At 34.5% G+C, this 13,691-nt stretch overlaps 1 protein-coding gene across 3 annotated transcripts; it reads left to right on the plus strand.

The window, feature by feature from the left end:
- The first annotated feature begins 3,346 nt into the window (after window positions 1-3,346).
- Window positions 3,347-7,961, plus strand: LOC125668954 (DNA polymerase III subunit epsilon-like). Of its 3 annotated transcripts, XM_056139793.1 has the most exons (8): window positions 3,347-3,454; window positions 3,592-3,772; window positions 3,890-3,991; window positions 4,095-4,208; window positions 4,320-4,501; window positions 5,657-5,849; window positions 5,954-6,088; window positions 6,189-7,961. In XM_056139793.1, exons 1-6 carry the CDS (start codon window positions 3,418-3,420, stop codon window positions 5,695-5,697), a joined length of 657 nt encoding a protein of 218 aa, XP_055995768.1. In that variant the 5' UTR covers window positions 3,347-3,417; the 3' UTR covers window positions 5,698-5,849; window positions 5,954-6,088; window positions 6,189-7,961. The 3 variants fall into 3 exon arrangements, with proteins under 3 accessions (XP_055995768.1, XP_055995767.1, XP_055995766.1); XM_056139792.1 differs by lacking the exons at window positions 3,347-3,454; window positions 3,592-3,772; window positions 3,890-3,991; window positions 4,095-4,208; window positions 4,320-4,501 and having other exon boundaries at window positions 5,371-5,849; window positions 5,954-6,034; XM_056139791.1 differs by lacking the exons at window positions 3,347-3,454; window positions 3,592-3,772; window positions 3,890-3,991; window positions 4,095-4,208; window positions 4,320-4,501 and having other exon boundaries at window positions 5,374-5,849.
- The last annotated feature ends 5,730 nt before the right edge of the window (window positions 7,962-13,691 follow it).

Raw genomic sequence — 13,691 nt, forward strand, 5'->3', positions numbered from 1 at the left:
AAACATTGATAATATAAATAATAAAAATCAATGTAAGTAAACACTTGCGCATAGTATCATGATTTGATGTAAAATCGAGTAGTTACTCTTTCTAATTAGTCTTGGGCTCACGACCTGCGGAACCATATCTCCTAGCAGCATGCGAACAGCGCGCTAGACCGCCCGGCCATCTATTCAAGACAAAACTTGTTTTCGATGACGATGGAATTCTCGCCACGCTGGCACACGATCATTGAGAATGGAAATGGGATACAGTTATTCATCGTAAATTTTAGAGGATCATACAAAATGCACATTGTGTTTGAAATGTCTATATATAAAGCACAGAAATAGCAACGAACTCTGAAATAAACATAACTGCCCTAAGGGACGAAATCAATGTCGGATGAAAATTTAAATTCAATTAGTTAGGGGGAGGGGAGTAAAAACTCCCACAAGTTTCTGTCATCCGACATCGATTACACTTTAGTGGAAAAAGGAAAAAGACAAGCGACTGTTGAATACCACATAATATTTAAAACATATTAATGAACATTTGATAGATTTAATGTACACTTTCATTTGTGAATAAACAGTAGAAAAGGTATACAGAGTGTTATTTATAATCGTACGTTTCTTTTCTTGTTATTCGATTAGTTTCAACATTTGTCATATTAAGTTTTAAAGGGGGGGGGGGGGGGGGGTTCTTGGTGAAAACTATGTGAACTTAGTTTTTTGTGAGACATTGAATTTTTGATCTTGCCCCTAATATAAGTGAAGAATATCGTTAAAACCAGACGTCTTTTTAGGAAACGAAGTTTGTCAATCCTTTCCCTTTCTACGTGCATTCATAGGATGCGACACAACGTCAAGAATGTTCGGCATCGGAACAGGTCCAATATAGTTAAAATGTAGACAAATCGCGAAAAAATTCTGTATATGATTAGTTTTTAAATGGAGGCAGGCTACTGACAAACAAGTTGATGGTGAAGGGGTTTCAACTGTTTCGTTTAAAGTCAGCATTTCGCGAATTATATGGTCGTTATAACAATCTACTTTGCCAATACAACCTATCATTTTGTCAAATCTGCCTGACTTGTTTCATATAGATTGTTAGGCCGTTTTTGGCACAATGATATTGAATAAGGGTAACTCCGTTTGCCTTATTAAGATATAGAGCTCACAGCGGGTGTAACCGGTCAACAGGGGGTGCTTACTCCTTAAAGCCCATAGGCATCTGATCCCACTTCTGGTATATCCAGGGGTCCGTGTTTGCCCACCTCTCTATTTTGCATTGCTTATAGGAGTTACGAGATGGATCACTGTTCGTTATCTTCACCTTCCTATATGAAGATTTCATAGAGAAAAAGATATATTCTGGTGTCGATGTCATTTCGACTTTGTACGATGGAATACCATAGAGACACTTATAGGAGATTTGCTATGTGAAGAATTGTCTAACACAATATCATTTATATAAGTTCAGTCATTGCCACTAACTACTAACTACAGCTGCAGAAAAGGAGCACTGCAAGAATTTTTTAAGTCATAGAGTGGACTAAAGAAATGATTAATTTGGATCCTTCTAATTGGGGCTTATCACTGCTTTCAGCAATTCTTGTATCCGTTAAAACTAAATTACAAGTCGCGCCAGATAAACTTTTGAACGTTTTTCGCTGTAAATGCAAGGCAAATTGTGACACTAGCCGTTGTACTTGTAAAAACATGGACTGAACTGTACTGCAATTACTCAAATGATCACTTATATAATTATCAGGCACGTAGCAATAATGGCTCTACACCTTTTATCATTACATGCAAAGTTGATAAATTTTTACGTACAGAGGTCGATTTTTAGACAGATTGGTTGCCCTCCCTCCTTTTTTCTTTTTTAAATAGCATTGTCGTGAACTGTACACAGTGGAAGTGTAAAATTGAACTGAGAGAACAACCTTAGCCCCCACCCCCCCCCCCCCCCAACACCACACACACCATCAAGGATTTTTATAACTTTGGATTAAAATTTACTTGTCAATTTTCAGGCAATATTGTGAAATTATCTTCACACACCCCCCCTATTTTTTTTTTACGATGCTGCGTGCCTGATTCATTTTGCTTTTAATTCTATGTGTCCATTGTTTTTAAAACAGATTACTCCTGAAATTCTCGGTATTAATTGCACAATAATTTGGATAGAACTAAACATCAAATACGGCTATAACCCCCCCCCCCCCCTTTCCCAAACTCTAGAACTTGACGAAGTGCACGTATTAAAGATTTCTTTATAAAATCGAAGAAACTGAACCTTGTTTCGTCATAGATGTAGTACAAACTGTTAAAACTCAGCTTAATAAAGAATTTGGTAACGTAAGCTTTACTATACACTGTTTGTTTTAAAATACTACATGTATTTATGTGAAACACAGGACCGGAATGGTAAGCGCGCCTCCAACTTCCGATGTAAGGGGAGTATCTGCAAAAATGTAGGTCATCTTTTACAGACCATTTTTGAAGGGGCACTTGTTTTGTGTTAACAGTTTATTTTAATGTATAAATCTTCATGTGGTAATTCATATATGCCTAATGGACAGGAAAAAGTATTTTCTTCCAAAATGGACAGGAAAAAGTATTTTCTTCCAAAATCCAGTTTTTAACGATTTTTGTTGGAAAATGAAGATTTCAGCCCAAAATTCGGCAAGGGAAAATAAATTTTGGTGCAGAAAAGATAAATTGTGCATTTGGACGTTTTATTCTTAAATTTATAAGATCAATGCCATCTCTTCTATAAAACAGTAATTTCCTATCATTTCCAGTTTTTCACTATTTTTGTTTTAGAAAAAGGTAGGTTTTCCTACTTAAAATGGTATTTTTCATATATATTGCCAATAATCTATATATCTTACTTTTTGAGCAGTTTTTAAAATAAATCCTAACTTCAATTTTTTTATTGGTAGACTCAAATGTATGACAAAATGTGGGTTTTCTTCTTAAAATTTCAATCTTTAACAATTATATTAAAAAATGCAAGATTTTACCCAAAAATTACAGTCAAGGAAAGAATATATTCTGCTGTAAAAAAAAAAAAAATAATCGAACATTTCCAGGTTGAAATTTGAGATATGAAACTTATTTTTACTGTATGTTACATAAAAAGGACATTTTCTTCAATTTCCAGTTTTTAGCGATTTTCATGAAAAAACACATCCTTTTACCCCAAAATTCCAATTTTCCCATGGAAATACAAAAGCCGATTTTTAATATGTTGTTTGCATGTGTTTTCTTGCATGAATAATCAAAATTTCATTTCTGTTGCAATTAGTTTGAGGTTTTGCTCATTTTTGAGCTAGATTGACTAGACTAGTGGTGTGTTCCAATGTTGATTGTCGACATGTGAACAAGGTGGCATACGGGAAAACATACCGTGTGAAAAAATACGGAATGCCTTGTTTTTCTGTGAATACAAAGCTAGGTACAGGTAAGTGGTTCTCATACATATAATATGATAGAGTTTCTTAAATATAGTATATTAAGTCAAAAGCACGAATTATGTTGGCCTACATAATATTCATTTTGTTTATGCTATATTAATAAACATGTAAATGACTTTTACAGCTATGATAGACAGCATAGGCGGCCCTGACAAAGTCAACAATATGTTGTCGACTCTTAATATACCCCCTATTAGTGGTAAAAATCTGAAAAGTATGGAGAGGCGTGCTGGTGAAGTTGTTGAGGAAGTGGCCAGAAAATCTACGCAGAATGCAGCAATTGAAGCATTCAGGATGGAAATGCAGTAAGCATAATATTTTGTGTTCCTTATTAAACAATAAACTGATTTCTTGCAAAAATTTCACAATTTTATGTTTATTGGGTTTTTTTTCGTGTGTATATTTTGAAAGTTTTTACGCAGAGATGCTGCCAAAGAGGAGTCGGAAAAAGCATTAGCAACTATGGGCCCAGTAGTGGAAGACCTTGGTGTTTGCCCACTTCCTGATGCGTCTCCATCAATCAGGTTCATAGAAATACATAAAACCATATCAAATTATTTATTTATTTTCTTTGATTTGTTTACTGTTTTATTTTTATAATGATTGAAACATAACGTTAAATTACAGACAAGTATTTTCTACTGTGTGCGATGAAGTGACTAAAGATCATGCTGCAGACCAAAACAAAGGTTACTCAACAGGTGCTGATGATGATGAATGGGAAGATTTGCCTAATGAAGGGTGATTTTTTTTTAATGCTAAACATGTTTAACTAGTATGTAATGTTAGAAAGTGCCATAAAATTTACTGTAATCAAAGCTTTTTTTAATTTGTTTCAAATTATCTTCGCAGCAATTTTCCACCACTAAAGCACCCTTCTTATCTGCATAAAATGAAGAGCTTGACAAGGAGGAAGGCATCCAAATTGTCTAATAGCACAAAAAGAGCATTGCAGTTTCCATGCAAAGCAAGATCAGGCATGACCGTTGCTGTGGATACGGCATGGCAGAAACGAGGCTTTGATAGTCTTACTTGTGAGTATAGCGACTTATATGATCTGAAACACGACTATAAATTTATACTGCTTAAATATATGTGTTAGCATAATTTCTTTAATTATTTTATCAGCTCATACATTCTTCATGAGTAGATCTGAATATGGTAAGAAAGTTGTTAAGTCTGTTGTAAATCATAGAACCTGTGGGGTTTGTAAATGGTGGCAAAGAAATAGACCAGGACTACCTGTAAGAAAACATAGGTGCGTGCGCAACCATGTAGGTAGCGCCAAACTCATGGAGAGCACTGGTGGATTGATTGGTGTCAAAGAACTCGCAGCCCAGGGAACACCTATAGAGTGTATAGAAGGGGATGGTGACAACACTCTTATAGCTCGTATTAAGAAAGACCTCAACATCTCTTTAAAGAAGTTTGATAAGAACCATATTCTGAAAAATATTGGGAAAAGTTTATATACACTGCATGCAGAAAAAGGTATAAAACTCAGTAAGACTGTAATTTTACATATACAGAAGTGCCTTAAATATATCTTTGCCAAAAATGCTGGAGATAAGGAGAAATTACAAGAAAACTTGAAAGCCCTTATTCCTCATCAGTTTGGAGACCACTCATTATGTAAAGGTAGATTTTGTGGCTTCAAACGTAATCAGAGTGAAACCTATGTTCACAGAAGTCTTCCATATAAGGCTGCCTTGAAAGATAATGTGCTTCGTTCAAGACTAGAGAGTCTGTTCCAGCCAATTATTGCTAATGCTGAGCAATTTGCAGACCTTGGCTCAAGCCAGCAATGTGAACATGCCAATAGAGAAGTGACTCTTAGGGTACCTAAATCTCTTCATTATGGTAATTCGGAATCGCTAGATTTCAGAGTACATGCCACTGCAGCTTTTATAAATGAAGGACGACATTACATCTCACAGGTTCATTCAGTTGTTTATTGTGTGTTAGTTTCTGAGTTGTCTTATGTTTGGGTTTGTTTACAGTTTGTTTATTTCGATTACAATGTTTTTTAATATAATTTTTTTTGATTTTATACTTTTAAATAGGTAAGTTTTACTTATTATCCTTTTTTTCTGTTATTATATAATGAATAAATATCAATAATTATGTGCAATATTTCAGCCCAAAAAAGTTTATTTCTAGTTTTTTAATGTCTAAGTTACATTCAATAGGTGAACACAACTGCTGGGCTATCTCCTGGTACACATACTGAGCAGTATGCCACAAAGATGGCAAAGAAGAGGAAGGCCATGCAAGAGAAGTCACAGCTGCCATCCACAAAGCGTAGGCGTATGATTCTAAAGCAAGAACGAGCTGTTGTTCAGAGCGCATCTGAAGTACTCGAAGGAATATCATACCAATCAGGTAAGTTCCCTAATACTGAATCTACTTTATTACCAGTAATATGATTTCAATATATTGAAAGATTTATTTATTTCCAATACCTTTATTTCCAATATTGTGAAAAGGTATCGGACATGATGCTGATACGGACATTGAAAGTTTACCAGAGGCGGTACCACGGGGCATTTTTAAACCCATTCATATGAGTGAGGGAAATACTGCATCCTTTGTAACATTTGACTTAGAAACTACTGACCTCAGTAAGATACATGTATGTTATAATTTCTGTATTACCTGTACAAACATATGCTACATTGTATTTCTATTTTTCAATAATTATTTGATTTTCTTTTTAATTAGTTCGTGGACGAGTTGTACCCCACATTACACAAATGGCGGCCCATGAACTACACTCTGGAGCATCCTTTTCTGTGTATGTGATTCCTAGTTTGCCTATATCTAGCTCTTCACAACAAGTCACTGGCATAGCTATGAATGGGTCCAACTGTATGACAGTCAATGGTAGACCTGTGGAGGCTTTAGATATACATGGAGCATTTGATGGTTTCATCAAATGGATAAAATCATTTCCAAATGCAGTATTGATTTCTCATAATGGCAGACGTTTTGACTTTCCTGTACTCCTGAAAACTGTTATGGATATTGGTAAAACTGGCGAGTTCTTTGACAATGTATGTGGGTTTATAGACTCGCTTGCAGTATTTAGGAAAATATATCCAGGTAGAAAAACATACAAACAAGAAGATTTAGTGAATTCACTTTTGAACACAAGTTATGATGCTCATAATGCAATTGGTGACGTCAGAGCTTTAGGAAAATTGATTGAGCATGTGGCGCTTTCAACACAAGAGCTTCTGCAGTACAGTTTCCCCCCACGTGCTGTCCAAAGTGCCTTTCTATTCAGGGAGGAAAAAAGCAAAAAATCTGCCTACACTGAATCCTCTAATTAGCCATGGAGTTATGAAGATGTGTACTGCAGAAAATGTTGCTGGTTCTGGCCTACAGCTTACCCATCTTAGAAAAAATTTTCAGCGTGATGGAGAAGATGGACTTAGAAGTACATTTATTGCGCCAAATTCCGAAGGACAACCACGAGTGACAAATGTAAAAAGAACCCTTGAAAGTGTTGTACCTAAATTGGTAGATTATTTTGTAAAGAATTAATTCTTTTCAATTATTATTACATGTGCTAGAATATACATGTATTTGCATTTACATGTATATCTGTCAACATATTTGATACGTTTTTTATTTCTTTTACCTCAGTGGCTCCTATACATATATTTGTACATAGATAAATGTTTTCCTAAGGTATATATTGATATGTACCTAATTCTGTGTTGATATTACAAGGATATGCTGATCTAATATTTGAAAATATGTAATGTTCAAAATGTACATAGTTGTCCTCGTAACCATGGTAACATACATTTAATAAGATGTGAGAAATGGGAATTTTTTTCTTTCTTGTTAACACTTCTGCATTTATCTGTGAATAATGTAATTGTTTTCAGAAGTTGTTTTTGTCCAAGAGAGCATTGAAAACTTCAAAACGATGAAAGTTGTGAAAATTCGACTTTTGAAATTATGTCATCGAGCTTTTAAATTCCTTGTTATTAAAAATATGAACGGTAAAATATTTTAAACTTTGCTTTTTTAATTTCATACTCTTTGAAGATTTTTGCTGTAAAAGAATTATCATGGTGCCAAAATAAATATGATGCCAAAATTCATGTTTCCTTTGGCACGTGTGTGTCAATCTCATAATAATTGTCAAGTAAGATCTTATGTTTTAACCTGGTTAAATAATATTAAAGGTGATAGAAGAAAAATGTTGTTATTATTGTAATAATTGACAACAATGATGTTTTCCTGAATTATTTATTTTTGATGATCATTGAAGACAAAAAAATAATTGAGTTGGTTTTGATCATATCATGATATTTGGTGTTGAATTGGGGGTGGGTTACTTAAAATGTGCATAACTAAAGAAATAAACCGTAAAAATTGTTGAAAATTTGGGAATAAATGGCCAAAATGATACTCTTCAAGAAAATATTAGGCTTGGTTAATTTCTCAATATTGTCCATTAGGGGTGGAATACCTTAATGGTACTTCGAAACACTACATTTCAGGAAACAAATTAACAATTTTCTTAAATAAACAAGAAAATTACAAATGCTTGAAAGACGAAATCAACTTAAATCCATTGTTATATCAACAAGATTCAGATATGATAAAACAGAGAAGTGAGACATGGCATCAACTTCGCAACGAAAGTCGAATAACTGGAAGTACATTCTTTAGGGCACTTGGTTTGGATATTTTAAAAGAGCAACAACTGCACTATGATAAAGTGTATAGAGGACTGGAAAAACTGTATCTGAACATTTATCCTCGCTGTTTGAATACGGCTCCACACAAGAAATCAATGCGCTAGGGTCGCTTCTTGGGAAAATTATACCGGTATATTTCCCGAATCTTATCTACAAGGAAGACGGGTGCATTATTCTTCCATTTGGAGACACTAAAGCGGTTATAAGCGGCGATGGAACTAGTGATGTAACAATTATCGCCGACAATCGATTGTCGATCGTTAAGAGGTGATCGATTTCAGATTTCATAATCGATTGTCGCTATAAGGTTAGGAACGAATTACGCGAATAAAACATGTACGAATTAATTAATACCATCCGCAAGAAAATTAAAAAATGGCAGCCGATGCAAATATTAACTTGGAGAAGATAATATACGAATATCCTGGGAAAGCAAAGTCAGATGTTTGGAAGTTTTTTGGATTTTATAAGAAAAAAGATGGTCCACCCATTAAAGAAAATCTCGACATGTCGTTTGCTGTATGCAAAGCGTGCAGGAAGACTTACGCAAACAAAGGTACATATATCAGGCTTTAATTTAAGAGACGTTATTCTAATTGAAAGTGAATGATATGATAATGGCAGTATGCAATATTTATCAATCGATTTATTGAAACTCTTCTATTCTTTACTGAGAAAAAAATGCGTGTTTATGTACATTGCATATAGTGCGAATTTTCTCCGATACACGTACTATAATGCAGTTGTATCTGATATGTTTTATGTTTAACGTACATGTATGAAAATTATTTCATGACATATCCAACGGAAATTTGAGGAGGGCAACCAGGGCACTGGCTTTACTGTTTTAACCCTCAATTTTGAAACATAACAATATCACTGCCATGATCGTGTGCAGGATTGGACAAAACAAGATGGCAGACGGCAATTCCAAACAAAGGTAGGCTCTTAAAAATCTTTATTTCACCGACTTATTAGACGACGAATTTATGAATTTAAAACACTGCCTGGCCAGGGAGGCATCATTAAGTTGATTGGTTGTTGGAATTCTTACTCATGTACACATACAACTCTAAATTCATTGATCGAAGTTGACGATGTTGCCTCGATAGAATTCGAAGCGGGCGAAGATGTTTCTAATCATGTTTTCATGCATTTTAAGAAAGATACTTTAGGTAAAATAGACTCTGCACATATCTTTTGATGAAAACTTGAACCAGTGTATGCGATTTGTCCCTTAAAATGCCTTGGTTAGATAGATATCTTGACTTGAACATTTGCTAATGTGCAGGATTGGACTATGGTTGTTTCCACGATAAACGTGCCGGATTGGACCTCAATTTTGGTTCAGGATTGGACCCTCTTTTTATCTTTATTTTCAAAATCCTTTATATTTTCGAATCTCAACTTCACTTTATCATATTTTAGTTTGATTAACATAGCTCATTAGATTCTCAGGCATTTCCAACATGACCATGGTGTATTTTGAATTTTTTTTTACTGTTATCAAATTACAACGTCGTTTAAGTTCCCAACGACGACAATTGCTACTGTAAAAATATCCATTCGCTATCTCCTTGAAATTGAACCAATATAGCAGATCTATACATGAATCATCAATCTTTGCTTACGACAGATGTAACGTTGACTGTTCGTATCCAGGATATATAAGGCCATTTTGACCTATAAAACACGTGAGAAATTATCATCATTTTATAATCCTCTGTAACAATATAAATTCGACGTTTCCTGAATTCAATTAACCCGCTTACATATTCCCTAATTCCAAACTCTGTTATATAGATTGTCTCCTTTGTGTCAGGTATCAAGCCCTAGAACTTCATTCATTTAAAATTAGAACCGTAGGATCACCTGAAAATATTGCTCATGTTATGCACAAAAGGCAAGAAAAGAAGTTCACTACTGATGAAGATGAAAAAGAAAAATATGAGCTATCACCAAAGGATTATGATATATTCCAGTACCTCCCTGGAGAAATAGTATCGTTATTAGACGATGAAGCGGTATAAGTTTTAAAGAACTTGGGAAGTAGTGATTCATTCAGAGAACCTGCTGAAGTCGAAATCAAAGAACCATAGGACTGTTCCTTAAAATACGAAGACTATGAAAAAGCTCTAATAGCAATGATAGTTGAGATACCCACAAAAATTGATAATGTGACCATAAAAACTAAAGTACTTACAACAACCAATGTCTGACTCAAAGACTGTTCCATATTCGCGTTTATATCCATTTCTGAAAATTGAATAAATGTTGAAACAGTAAATATTTGGCCAACGTCATCTTATATATGGCTGGATAGGAGGGGGTCTGAACTCGGATTCCCGGGAAATATTTATAAAATACTGAATTTCGAGAAGAAAATAATCCAGCATCCCGAAAAAATAAAAAAAAGAAAGCAAATCCCGAATCCTAATAAGGTTAATCCCGAATTCCCGCTGAAAAAAATTAACCAATCCCGGAGTCCCGAAAAAAGGTCCTCCCGTCCCTCCACTTGTAGAAAAGATAGGGAAAAATTAAAAATGACAGTTTTAAAAATAGGAGATGTGTACAAATAACAACGTTTAATGCGATTCAAAAGTTCACGTTACTATCATCTTTTATTTCCGTTACTATCATCTTTGTTTTTACTTTTACTTTCGTTACTATCATCCTCGCTGTTTTTTCAACGACGAATTTTTTGTTCATATGAGCCGTATAAAAGATAAAATAACACCTGATCGTAATTGTTGCTATTGTATGATATTTCTTACCTACATATCATTCGCAAATAAACAATACAAATAGATACTAGTAATCCTAACTGTTCGCGAACAATTAGAGGGCTTTCCACTTACAATGATTTAAAAAAAGATATTTAGGAATATTTAAGATGATGTTAGAAACTCAAAACGACCTTGAAATTTTCAATAATAATTTTCAGGATGACCTTGACCTTTGATCTTGACCTCATTTTGAAGGTCAAAGGTCATCGGTCTTCATGCAAGTGATCCCATGTCTCTATCTATATTAATGTAAAAGCTATAATCTTAAAAAATGTTAATTAAGACATTCAGGGGCAATAATTTGTTTTGGGGTTTTCGGTTAGTTTCTCAATGCTAAAAATACTTTGAAAGACCTTGAAAATGAAAAAATAATAATATTGATTTTGACCTCATTTTGAAGGTAGAAGGTCATCGGTCTTAATGCAAGTAGTTCCATGTCTCTATCTATATTAATATAAAAGTTATAGGATTAGATAATGCTATTGGAGACTTTCAGGGGCAATAACTATGCTTAAGGGTTTTCGTATCCCTTTGATTATTTTTCTTTGCAAGAGGGTTTTACTGTGAATTCATTAGCAAAGGTTTCGTGTCTCTATGACTTTCCGTTAAGTAGGAGTAGCGATAACAAAGTTTTCAACGCGAGTCTCCGAAATTCACAGAAGGGTCAAAGTTGTAATGCATACTATCAAAACCAATCAATTGACGGCAGGAAAATAATAAACAGAACAATAACAATAGGACTTTCCACAGAAAGATGGAAAGCCCTAATAATAAGTAAACGTGATCTTACCCGAATTTCCTTCCGCCATCTTCGGATGGTAGTAACGATCGTTACCATCATCAGTTTAATACCAGTGAAAAATTTAATTGCTTCCCTATCCATCCTGGCTCTGATCTTATTCATGGTCTTTAGATTTGAAGAGAAGCTTCATGCCACCATTAGAAGGTACAAACAACGAAATGCAGTGATATGATAACCAGTTATTTGTAGTTCCATTCTCCTTGAGCTGATTTAATTGCTTGTTTTTTGTATCAACCAAAACTAGGCGATTTAACTGTGTATCAGAGACCCACATAGTTTGAGCCTTACGAACTATGAAAGTACAATGACTGGGACTTCTTGTGACGTCACAATAAACTTCGTCGACCTTGACGTTAAATTCAAGGAAAATGCCCGAGACTGCCCAATGGGTGAAATATGATTGGGAGATATGAAGTTTTGTCAACCATGGCACGTGACTGTCTAAACCAATCAGATTACGTGTTGCATAGAATTCTCATACAGAGATATAATAATGTGGTATCCTTTGACAGTGTGACTCCCTGTGACAGTGTGGCACCCTGTGACAATCTTTCTGAACTTAATTGGTCTAAAAAATGAAATAAATTGCTTTTCAGGAATACAGAAAAAAAAAACAAAAAAAAAACTTATAATATATAAAACATTAAGATACATTTTTTTTTACCTTCTTCAATACTTTTGGAACAACTGGATCTTGAATAAAAAGAAAGAGAGGTCTTTAAATGACGAAAAGCCAACGTGAGTCTATATCGCTCACCTCACTACGCTTTAATTAGATTTTCCATTCACTGTCAATGAATGACCTTAATGTCTGCTTATACAGTTTCTGATTTTCTCTTCGATGTCTTACCCCTTTAGACCTGGATTTTCTTGGCATTGTGACCCAATCTGAAATTTTTATTTCAATTTTTGATATCATCATTGCAAGGTTCAAATTTATTCCAATTCCAAGTGCTTAGTTCTCAACAAAATATGGCTAACTAAAGCCCTTCTTACATCAATATAAGTATCATAGAAGCATAAGGTTGTAAATAATGTGCAATAAACATGTTTTAAAATACATTGCTCACTCAAAATTACTAAATTACTACCTCAAAACACTCAAGCATAGAGTTAAGCACATCATCAGGATTTATTTGATAATTAGGAAACTTGGTGATAGTTTTATGATGAGCTATAGCTATACAAAAGGCAATAATTTGCACAACACAAATTTGAACAATAGTTTTGATTCAATTGTCCATGAGTTCATGAATTAAGCAGTTCATTGCGTATGTCCATCTTGTTTTCCTTTTGAGACTGCCTGTGTGTCCTGTGATTCTGCTGGTTCTTCCTTCTCTTCACCTTGGTCACCCTCTCCCTCTTCAAAAAGACTGAAAAAGTGGACGGTCTTGACTGTCTTGGTCTTGGCTTACATCCTGTTTCTCTTGACTACATCATTCTTCTTTCAGCTTCTTTATCTGATAGTTCTCTTCTTCAGGCCTAGTGGTTAGGCCGTCAGACTCTCGACCTTGACATTTGACCTATTTTTTTTTTTTATAAAATGGCATTGGTCATAACTTCTTAATGGTAAATATTAGAGCTTTCATATTGCACATGAGCATTTCTTGTGTCAAGATCTTTCTACTGGTACCAAGATATTTGTCCTTGTGACCTTGGCCATCTTCGGAATTGGCCATTATCGGGGGCATTTGTGTTTCACAAACACATCTTGTTTTTCCTAATTTACACAGGAATCATATCTTGAACAGTGTCATGTACATGTAAGCTATATTCACAACTGGAGGTAATTGAGATTACCGTTAAGACTGGGTAAACAATTGCTTCCTTCTAATTCAATCTTCAAAAGGAATAAAATTTCGGACACCGCAGCAAAAGATAATTGACGAGTAAACAAAGGCCATATGCATTTTGTTTG

This window comes from Ostrea edulis, chromosome 6 (genome assembly GCF_947568905.1).
Source record: "Ostrea edulis chromosome 6, xbOstEdul1.1, whole genome shotgun sequence".
NCBI classification, from domain to species: Eukaryota; Metazoa; Mollusca; class Bivalvia; order Ostreida; family Ostreidae; genus Ostrea; species Ostrea edulis.

Excerpts from the sequence above, each read along its gene's own strand:
- LOC125668954 (XM_056139791.1), top strand. The coding sequence starts at position 5,714 with ATGGCAAAGAAGAGGAAGGCCATGCAAGAGAAGTCACAGCTGCCATCC. Across the intron at positions 5,850-5,953 it reads AGGAATATCATACCAATCAG|GTATCGGACATGATGCTGAT; the intron begins GTAAGTTCCCTA and ends TATTGTGAAAAG. Across the intron at positions 6,089-6,188 it reads CTTAGAAACTACTGACCTCA|TTCGTGGACGAGTTGTACCC; the intron begins GTAAGATACATG and ends CTTTTTAATTAG.